The sequence below is a fragment of the Lactuca virosa genome, chromosome 2 (genome assembly GCF_052849685.1).
Source record: "Lactuca virosa cultivar CGN04683 chromosome 2, Lactuca_virosa_CGN04683_v6, whole genome shotgun sequence".
NCBI classification, from domain to species: Eukaryota; Viridiplantae; Streptophyta; class Magnoliopsida; order Asterales; family Asteraceae; genus Lactuca; species Lactuca virosa.
In genome coordinates this window covers 41,177,516-41,189,147 of record NC_136427.1, presented here as the reverse complement: position 1 = coordinate 41,189,147, position 11,632 = coordinate 41,177,516, and the positions used below count along the sequence as shown (strand labels likewise).

Below are 11,632 nucleotides of genomic sequence, written 5' to 3'. Positions count from 1 at the left end.
TTTCTTAATTACAAGTGCAAAAAACCAGAAATACCTTTTTTGATTTAATTAATTATTTAATTATTTACTAATTTGTGAGTGGTGCATCTAGGAACACAATAGTTGTTAGAAACATTTGAACCTAACTCTCTCTCTCTCTCTCTCTCTCTCTCTATATATATATATATATATATATATATATATATATATATATATATATATATATATATATATATATATATATATATATATATATATATAGGGGATAGAGAATATACATTACAGCCCCACCTAAGCTTAGGTACTAAACCTTTAAAATATGTCGTTTTAACTTGCTAAATATACTCCGTTTGGTATCACTTGGTAAATATACCATCCTCCATAACATTTCTTTCTTTCATGATCGTTTTACCATCTCTATTTTCTTTTATCCATTATCGTTTATTACTTCACCCAAGTGAACATTACTTTTTTCCACTGTCACGAAGGGCAAAGATAATCAATATTCTTGCGTCCTTATCTAAACCCTAAACCCTAAACCGTAAACCGTAAACCCTAAACCCTAAACCCTAAACCGTAAACCCTATTGTGTCGATCTTGAATTTACATCTTCAAGTATTAATCGTGAATCCACTAACTGTAATCTTTATATAGTAAAACTATGTATTTTCAAGAGGTTTAGTACCTAAGCTTAGGTGGGGCTGTAATGTATATTCTCTTTTCCCATATATATATATATATATATATATATATATATATATATATATATATATATATATATATATATATATATATATATATATATTCAGCCGAACGAATTGTGTAATTATTTTTTGTATTTTTTTTGTTGTACACGATATATATAAGTCGCATGGAGTCTTTTATCTTTTCCACTACAGCATTAATACATACACCATGGTTTATTCACCCGAACTAATCATGTTACTTGTTTTTGTATTATGCATCTTCTACCTAGTAATTTGCAGTACTCGAATGAAGTCCAAACAGTCGGCAAGAGAAGCTCGTGAAGTGGACGGTGCATTGCCGATCATCGGACACCTCCATCTACTTGGTGGTGGTAACCAGCTTCTCCACCGAACACTAGGAGCCATGGCAGACAAATATGGGCCAACGTTCAATATCCGGCTTGGAACCCGTCGTGCTTTCGTGGTCAGCAGTTGGGAAGTAGCCAAAGAATGCTTCACCGTAAACGATAAAGCACTTGCTTCTCGACCCAAAACCGCCGCCGTGAAGCACATGGGCTATAACTATGCCATATTTGGCTTCGCCCCATACACTCCTTTTTGGCGTGAGATGCGGAAGATCACCACCCTTGAGCTCCTCTCCAACCGTCGCCTCGAGATGCAAAAAGATGTCCGTTCGTCTGAGATTAAGTCCGGAATCACAGAGCTCTATGGGCGATGGGTGGAAAACGGTGGACGTCAGCCTTTGGTTGTTGATTTGATCAAATGGTTGGAACCCATGTTGTTAAATATAATTACGATGATGGTAGCTGGAAAGCGGTATTATGGTGTTGAAGCTGACAGCCATGAGGCCAGAAGGTGCCAGAAAGCCCTCAATGAATTCTTTCGTTTGATTGGCATATTCGTGGTATCAGACGCAATACCCTTTTTAGGGTGGTTGGATTTTGATGGATATGTGAAGCAGATGAAAAGGACAGCAAAGGATCTGGATTTAGTGCTCGGAGGGTGGCTCGATGAACATAGGAATAATCGGAAATTAGATTCAGAACGTAAACACGATTTTGTAAACGTGATGTTGTCTCTTGAAGAGGAAGGAAAGCTCTCCGGTTTACAGTATGATTCAGATATCAGCATCAAATCTACATGCTTGGTAAGTTATATATATACAATAAGTTGTATCTTGTGTTGATCGATCATGATCATACTTTACTTAAGTTAATTTTCTCCAAATGTTTACAGTCGATGATGTTAGGAGGTGGCAATACACCGGCTGAGACGCTAACGTGGGCTATCTCATTGTTGCTAAATCATCCCGATCATCTAGTTAAATTGCAACATGAACTAGACGACAAAGTTGGTAAAGACAGACAAGTTGTTGAAACCGACATCAAAAACCTCGTATATCTTCAAGCCGTTATTAAGGAAACATTACGTCTATATCCTGCTGGGGGCCCACTTCTAGGACCGAGGGAGGCGATGCAAGATTGTATGGTTTCAGGGTACCATGTAAAAGCCGGGACTCGGTTGATAGTTAATGTGTGGAAGATTCAAAGGGATGAGACGGTTTGGACTGATGCATCTGAATTTAAACCCGAGAGGTTTATGGGTGAAGAACATGAACATGTCGACTTGAGAGGACATCAGTTTGTCCTCATCCCATTTGGGTCAGGTCGACGTTCTTGTCCTGGAGCCACGCTTGCGATCCAGGTGCTTCATTTGACTTTGGCTCGTCTTGTTCATTCTTTTGATCTAGGTCTTCCTGGAGGTCTCCCGATCGACATGACTGAGAGCCCTGGGTTGACCATGCCAAAAAAGAAGCCATTGCTGGCCCTCCTGACCCCACGCCTTCCATCCGAACTCTATGGATAGTAGAAAAACTGAAAAAGTATTAATGTTGATATTTTGTTGTTTGGAAGAACAATCTATATAATGTACTGGAATAATTGAAGAGGTCCTATATAAATAACAAAAAATTACTTATCTATGTCTATTTTTAAGGTGTCCTACAAAATTACTTGATGATCTTAATCCCATTAAGCAAAACATATTCACTTTGGCTAGGTCGAATTGTATAATATCAGAAAAAGTTAAATCAGCTAGCTTTCAAAAGCCTTTGGTAAATTTGGATGTTACCAATGGAATATTGAATATTTAGCAGCATATGCTTTCATATGATCAACTTCATTAAGTACAATACCTAGCTAATTCGTTTAAACATATGTTTTGATACGAACTTGTAGTATACTTTGGAGAATTTCGAGGACATACCAAAATATAATTATAATGATCAAGAATTAAAGTATCAATATCATGATCATGAGGCTAAAAACAATAACTCCATTACATGCTAATACCTCAAAATATTGTTCGGACTCCCTAGTAGGCATGTCGAAAATAACCGAAACCCAAACTATCCGTCTGACCCGTTATGAATTCGAGTAGATTAGGTCGGATAGATCCGGTATTCGGGTAACCCAATATTTAATTAGTTTGGGTATCGGGTAGGCATAAAAAAATTCAAGTATACTCGAATACCTGATTTTTTTTCTTTAAATTAATACACAATTGACATTGTATAGATCGATTAATTTACATATTTAGCAATTTCTCACTATTAACCCATATTGATATTTTTATAGTACAAGAAAATTAAATAAACGTTTTATTAATAATTTAATAGAACCTAAACATTTGCCATAATGACAACAAAATATGTTTTAGATTTTCCAGTTGGCAAGTAACCACCACTTTCGCCCCACATATAATGTTATGTGGTGAAGCTCGTTTCCATCAAACATCTGTTGTTGATCATAGCCAATAAATCAAAAATACCCCTCAAAATATATTTTGTACATAGATTCAAACCAATCTTTGTTTAATCAAAACTAACAAAAATTTGATCTACATATTCAGATACATGACCTTTCCGCAAAACAAGAAAACACAAACTCCAAATGGATATGCAACACTTAATAAACAAAGTACAAGAGCCAATTGTTGAACATAATATTTACCGGGAAACAAAGGCAATTGTTGAACATAATTTTTACCAGGAAGCACAAAGTCACAAATCTTTAAATCACAATTCGCATTCAAAAGCAAGTTGCTTGGTTTTAAATCACGGTGTAAAACATTTGCAGAGTGTACATATATTAGCCCATGTAGTAACTGTTACAAAAAAAAATATTGTCAAACCAAATACAATGCAAATATAAGTGTCATTTATCGTAACTTTGTCACATTTTTGTTGAAACATTCATTAATTGTTGTCAAACTTGGTTAAAATATGGCTATGTGTATGAGTGTCCCGGTCTATTTCGTTACGAAATAGACGTCACTTGCTTGATGGTAGAGGTGTATTGCAATTCTTTGCAATATTACTATGTTTTCTAAAAAGTTGCACAATTATATTGAATGTAAGGTCAATACACCTCCTAATCGATTTGTCTTTTATTGATTTGTTTTAAATATTAGTTTGAGCTTTTTTTTTTTTACTTCTCTCATATATTTAGAAAAACTTCCTTTTTTGTGTGGTGCTCACAATAACACAACAATTCAATCATTTACTTTCTTTGAGTTTCATAAACGGTCACAATTGTTTTTTAACATGTTTTGCACATATGCTATCATGAATAGATTATATTTTGGAATTTATTCATATGAATTTGTGAGATATATATTAATAGCGCAAATTGCTAAAAATAATAATTAGAATTAATTATATATTTTTAATAAACTTATTTACATATAATATATAATAAGAGTCAAATTTAAAGCTTTTGATAATAAAAAATAAAAATAACTGATATATAAATTAAAAGATCAGAGTTGTAAATTGTGAGGGTTGGTTATGTAAAATAGATGAATCATATAAAGGATGAAATCACAAGCAAAGATCGTTATATATATATATATATATATATATATATATATATATATATATATATATATATATATATATATATATATATATATATATATATATATATATATATATATATATATATATATATATATATATATATAACCATTTGAAAATGACATCACTTAATCTCATCACTACACAATCAATATATTGAACATGGTATATCCATCAAGGCACATCATCAAATTATTTTATTTTTATTTTTATTAATTAAGTCATTTTTTAAATTAAGTAAATCTAATAAAAGTACTACATTTTCAGTAAAATCAAAACATTACGTAGATTAAAATTAAAAACAAAAACCCGAAAAAAAAACATGAAAAAATACCAAACATTGAAAAACAAAATAGCATATATTTATTTTGATGTTTTCTTTGACCGCAATGAATATTTCTAGATCCTCCCCTTCGTAATCTTTGGCTTTCATCTTCAAAATTTTTAAATCGTTCTTTTTTTGTTTAACAATTTGCGTTTCTTTATAAACTTATTTTGCTTCCTCCGTGATCTTAACTTTTGCTCTTGTAGTTGGACGTATCAATCAAATTTCTCATCAAATTGATCGATACTATTCGCCTCTTAATTTTCATACTAGAGTCGGAAGCTGCTTTCTTTGCTCTATTTCTTCCAACGGACCGACGTAGAAGTTCTTCATCTTGAAACTCATCCATCGTTGATATTGATAAACGTCCATCCGTATGATTGTTGGGATTGGCTATGTGATTGGGATTTTCTCGAGCACTCTGAACTGAAAGAAACCAAATTTTTGGTAAGAAGCAATTTGCGACATTACTTCAAATCAAACCAAGAATTCAAATAAGGAAAAGTTTTCCGGGTTGGTTGTGACTCTTGGTATTTCTTAAGCATCGCGGCAAAGACATCAAAATTGTTCGCTCCACTCTTGTGCATATTCTTGAGATTGTTGTGAGTTCCATTAAATTTGATATTTTAACCTCATATTATGTCATTTAGAAGTTAAATTCTCGTTGGTTCGATACTCGACTTGATCCATTTGTTCATAGAGGATGTTTCGAACAGTTTCCCAAAAACTATCTCCCGTTTGTGCATTCCTTTTAATCATGTCTTGGCTAGCCGCAATCCAAGCGTTTGCTAAAGTGGTTTCTTCAAGTTCCTTCCAATCCCTTGCTCCCGTCGGAACAGGTTTAGGCTTTTTCCTTTTAGCTTTGACTTGTTTTGGTTGCTCGAATTGTTTTTCTTGTACTTCATTGGGACATGAAGGGTTCAATTGTGGTTGAGAAAGTGGTGGTTTCACGAAAGCGGGTTGTTGATAGACGAAAGCAGGCTTGTGGTAATACTTTTTTTGAAAGGTTGTTGGAAGAGTTCTTGTTTGGGATAGGAGAGATTTGGAGCAAACTAATGAATCAACCTTGTGGTGAATCCACGTTAGGAAGTTGATGTGTGGTCGTATTTAACGAAAATGTCATGCCAAGATTTTGGGATCGGCTTGTTGATGGTGTTAGGATTTTTTTCCATAGTGAAAGATGAAAACATATTTGAATGTATATTAGAAGAAGGAAAGTATAGTGTAAAGAATATGATTTGAAGTGGTAAACTTAAAGGGGTAATTTTTTATATTTATATTTTTTTACATTGTAGCCATTGTTTAACGGCTAGAAAAACACCCATGCGTCAAAATTCACCATCTTGTTTCCTATTCATTCGTTCCCATTCATTGTATTCTCCACGGAGCGCCAAGATTGTGACACCGGGGTGTTGTGCACGCATGTGGAGTAGCTACCACCTAAGCTACGAATGGTCCTTGTTGTAGGTATACGTTGGGGCTTAAAATGTAAAGTGATACATCAATAAAACATTTTGCAACAAGATATGCATCCGACCTCAAACATTTGTAGATTAAATGCACAAATATATATTTAGAAAAATGTGTCCAACAACAAATTACCAAATCCTTAATATGGTGATGACATATATAAAAAATGCAGTGATTCGTACACAACAGTTTTTCTCCATACATAACAATTTATGCTTTAGATGATTGTATAGTACAACATTTTAAAACATAAATTGTTATGCATGGAGAAAAACTATTGTGTACGAATCAACTCTAATATAAAAAGAGTAAGTCATGCCCTATGTACGACCCATGTCAAACCTACCCTAAGGCACATCATGTAGACCAGTAGCAATATTTTCGACATGAAAGATTTTAACCTTAAACATCCTTACTAGAATTATACGCCTTAACCACGAGGCTATATTCAAAACATCATCTTACTAATACAACCTATACTTGAAAGAATTTTTAGTAGAAAGAGTTAGTTATTAGGCTTAATTTGTATGTAGACTGATCGCATGAAGATAAGTATACGAAGGATCGAATGTGAAATGTTGCAAATAGATGTGGGCTTAAATAGGAAAAAAACACATGTTGGAGTGTTGATATGTCATTACTGAAGATAGTAGGGTAGAAGTTATAACCAGTCAACATGTAGAGCTTATTTTCAGTCGTCATTCACCTCTCACATCAAAACCTAATTCTCTTTATTATATATCTCAACTCTTTGTGATTGCTTAATGTGATATTAGAGGAGATAATCACATCGATTAGCTTTAGGCGTGTGATCTACATATTATGTCTAGATTGAGTGTGTTAGAAAGATTCAACATTTTTGTAACACCCATTCTCCTGGATGAATCATTTTAGGGTTTCAAGGAGTCAGAAGTTGGAATTTTAGAATAATTGGAGCCTCACGATGTGAACTTTGAGTGGTCACGACGTGAGATGGGTTTAAATGAAACTTATGATCGGGACTGGTCTCACGACGTGAGACATAGAGGCTCACGACGTGAGAACTGATGCAGCCCAAGCCCATGATCTTTTAGGGTTTCCTTCATATTTAAGCACATCTAAACTCATTTTAGGGTTCTTATCAGCCTCCAAACCCTCTTTCACCTCAGAAAAACCCTAGTCTTCATCCTTGCTTGATCTTTGGTCATTTTGGAGCATTTCTTGGTTTGGAAAGGAGAAAAGAAGAAGAAGAAGAAGAAGAAGAAGAAGAAGAAGAAGAAGAAGAAGAAGAAGAAAGTGATCTTGTGTTGAGGCATGCAAGGAATCATCATCATCATCACTTTACATTGTTTCTGGACCATTGTAAGTGTTAAAGTTTCCACATCTATTGTTATATGAGGCTAGATCTAAGTTTTGTCCAACTTTTCTTCTTGGTTGTGCAAGTTCGAGGGATGGAAACCATAAAGTTGGCAACTTTATGAGTTATTAGGGTCTTAAGAGTGATATGGAGTTCAGATCTAGTGAATGGTTGAGTTTTGGAACCTTGCATGAAAGTTGGATGTCTTTTCTTCAACTTTCGACCCAAATGAGATCTAGACATGTATTGGACATATATGTCTTAAAAGCATCGACTTTCTAGTGTATTATGGAGTTATAAGACCTTTTGGAAAGTTAGAGTTCAAGGCTTAATGGATTAAGGACTAAAAAGTTGGACTTTTGTCTTCAGACTGTTCTCACGACTTGAGACATGGGGGTCTCACGACGTGAGAAATGAGTGATCACGTTTTTGATGAGCTTCTTGGAGCTCACGACATGAGAGGAGGCTTCTCACGATGTGAGGTCAGCTCTAGTGAATTTTCATGTGTGAATTGATTCGGGATGAGTTTGAATTATACCGAGTGATATCTAACGACGTGAGGATGGATAAGTTGATATTAAGTTGTTGACTTTGACTTTGACCGTTGACTTTTGGCCTGCGTTGACTTTTGATCAAATTATGGTTTTAAAAGGTAGACTTAGGGTTTACCTTGTGTAGATTGACAGGAGGTGTTAAGCACCCATCATTTGACAGGAGAGCAGTTGGCTGAGGTCGGAATGGTTTTGAGCGGAGTGTTAGTCGGCATTGTGATTCAGGTGAGTTTTCTCACTATACTGTAGGACACTAGGGATTGTATGTGCTTGTAGTCTTTATGACTCCTGTTGTATGTATGCATCCATGTATGCCTGGTTGCTATATGTATGTGGGGTGAAATATACCCGGTACAACCTTGTGTTGACATATGATTTGAAATAGACTCGGGGGTGAAATAGACCCAGTACATCCTTGTGCTGACATATGCGTTGAAATAGACTCGGGGGATAAATAGACCTGGTACGGCCTTAGGCCGACACATGAGTTGAAGTAGACTCGAGGGTTAGATAGAGTCGGCACAACCTTGAGTTGGCAGATATGTATGGTATTCGGTATTTTGGGGAACTCATTAAGCTTCGTGCTTACGGTTTATGTTTTAAAATATTTTTCAGGTACTCCCGGTTCGAGAGGGAAGGGTCTGGCTTGATCGCAGCACATCCACCCATGTTTCCGCACTTTATGATTTTGGGAATTGTACTCTAATAACTATTTTTACTCTGATATACTTTTGAATGATTGAAATGATTATATTGTGTTTATGGTTGAACTAAAATTGAAATGTTTACCTTACAATTTTTGGATGTTACAATTTCCACCGTGGAAGTATTAAATGGTAGACTTAATTATTGAGTCGAATTAGTGGATCGTGTTTATAATGCCTCTCATACAGGCTAGTAGAAAATAGTTTATCTTTAAATTCATTTAATCATTTTAAAGTTTGATGTGGAATTTGGTCCAAAAACATAAAAAATGAGTTTTTGGTAAATATGAAGTATGAGCGAGTGTTAATTTATAATGTCATTACAAAAGTATAAGGTGAACATACAGATCATAGCCTTTTAAATAGCTACTAATCTAAACCAGGTTTTCAACTTCATCTGCAAATACCTTTCAAAATAATATGTTAGGCTTGGGGAGCCTAGTAAGTAATACCATAATCAGACTATGTAATGGAATTGGGTAATGGCAATAACCCAACTCATAAGTATATATTCCCAAAAACATTTGAAAAAACGTTTTCAAGATATCAAAACACATTTTATTTCCAAAACCATTTCTCATTTTTTAAATCATTTCACAATAGTAGTGATATAGTTAAGATTTTAGGATAAGTGCATCTAATAAACCATGCAATTGCATATGCAACTAACCCAAACCCAATCCACTACTATCATATAATCACCTTTAAATCTAAGGGACAAATGATATGTTTAATTATGGTTAAACTTCATTCTTAGTATCGTTGTCGAGGCTACAACCTCATAGGCACATGCCCTCCGTCCTTTAGGATAAACATGTGAACGTTTAAACATACTTTTCATGAAATGGTTTTACAAATAAGGAGTATGTTTCTCCTAATATTCTAGGATACTTGATCCTTGGGAATTTCATACATTCATACATCCATAAGTCACAAGAACTCTCAAAAGTCATCCTATATTTGTTGCATATTAAGGATTAAACCACTTAAATTTATTCATTTCAAACATGTAACGCCCCAAAAATATAGACCAAAATTTTTTGATTTTTAATTAACTAAAAAAATTATCCAAACATCATCATAACCATAAAAAATACAAATGTATCATCTCGATCATAAAACATCAGACTAATCATAAGAATGTTGTACAAAATAGTGTGTACACTGCAATTACCCCGTGCTCTTCCCCTTTGCACCAGAAGTACTTGAAACATAAACTAAAAACCGTAAGCACGAAGCTTGGTGAGTTTCCCACAAATACCACATACCACACATATCAAACATATAATGGGCTCCGCTATAAGTGTAACGGGCCCCGCCCTACTCGTATAACGTGCCCCGCCCACTGAGTATAACGGGCCTCGCCCTAACTCGCATAACGGGCCCCGCCCAACATACAAACATACAAGTATAACGAGTGATAGCATACATAATAACCATTAGGCCCCGCCCACTAAGCATACAAACACATACAAATGCAAGAGTCACGCATACATCTAGCACCCTAACATAATAAACCATGGGCCAGCATTGGTGCCTTCGACTCGCTAAACATGGTGAGAAAAATTTACCTCAACTGCTGAATCACTCGGATAAATCTCTGCCTGCTGGTCCGACAAATACCCACGCTATCAATACCAATAACATCCAATTATTATTTGGATTCCAATCCATAACCACCAGTCTAATCTATTAGGCCCATAACCATGGCAAAAGACCATTTTATACTTTATCTAACTTGGCCCAAGGACCAGGCCCTATTCAACTACTATGAAGGCCCAAATTCTACTTGGCAACCTAAGGCCCATTTATGGACCAATCTTCCAAATTGGGCCCAAACCAATCATGGGCCTATAATCCAAGGAAGCCCAATATGCTAGCCCAAAGTCCAACACAAAAGTCTGATGATCTAATAAGGCCCAAACAATGGAAGCCCAAACATTAGCCCAAGACCTAAAATGCCAAGTCCAAGGCCCGTCTGCTGAGTACGCCCCTCCATCTGGGGCTAGTACGCTCAGCGTACCAGATGGGTACGCCTTGCGTACTCCCCAGTATGCTAATTCACTCCATTAAGCACTTAACCCGCTAAGCCCTTCATCCAAACTCTCAAATCTTGTCTCTAAAGATGAATTATCACGTAAAGTTGGCAACTTTACGTGAATTCATGGCTTAATGGGGCTCAAGAGCTCAAAAGGAGCTTAACAAAGGTCTTAACACGTGCATGGGTCAAGATACACCATAAAGCTTGCATTTTTATGCATAAGGGACCCTTAAAACGTCCAAATCTAAGGGCTAAGCTTCTGAAACAAATTCTACTCACAAGGACCAACCAAAAGGGACCAAAATAAGCCATAAAAACACCCAAACTAGATCTACACAAGGAGTTGTCAAGCTAAGGACTTTATACCTCAAATGGCTCGAAATGAAGATGCTAACTCTGGATCTCTAAGCTCCACTCCAAGGAATGAGTCTTCTATCTCCATCTACCACTTCAAAATGTTGGGTTTTGAACATTCTAACACTCCTATGGTGTACATGCAACCCTAAATACCTTGGATCTATGTTTTCTCTATTATACATGCAAATATGAATATTCCAAGGTATTACCCTATCTACCATACAATCTTTGATACTTTAGTAATAA

The 11,632-nt window shown here is 35.4% G+C and overlaps 1 protein-coding gene across 1 annotated transcript; it reads left to right on the top strand.

The window, feature by feature from the left end:
• Positions 1–894: 894 nt before the first annotated feature.
• On the top strand, positions 895–2,629 carry LOC145156317 (xanthotoxin 5-hydroxylase CYP82C4-like). The gene is made up of 2 exons (XM_079075740.1): positions 895–1,833; positions 1,923–2,629. Exons 1-2 carry the CDS (start codon positions 895–897, stop codon positions 2,550–2,552), a joined length of 1,569 nt encoding a protein of 522 aa, XP_078931866.1. The 3' UTR covers positions 2,553–2,629.
• The last annotated feature ends 9,003 nt before the right edge of the window (positions 2,630–11,632 follow it).

Excerpts from the sequence above, each read along its gene's own strand:
- LOC145156317 (XM_079075740.1), top strand. The coding sequence starts at position 895 with ATGGTTTATTCACCCGAACTAATCATGTTACTTGTTTTTGTATTATGC. Across the intron at positions 1,834-1,922 it reads GCATCAAATCTACATGCTTG|TCGATGATGTTAGGAGGTGG; the intron begins GTAAGTTATATA and ends AAATGTTTACAG.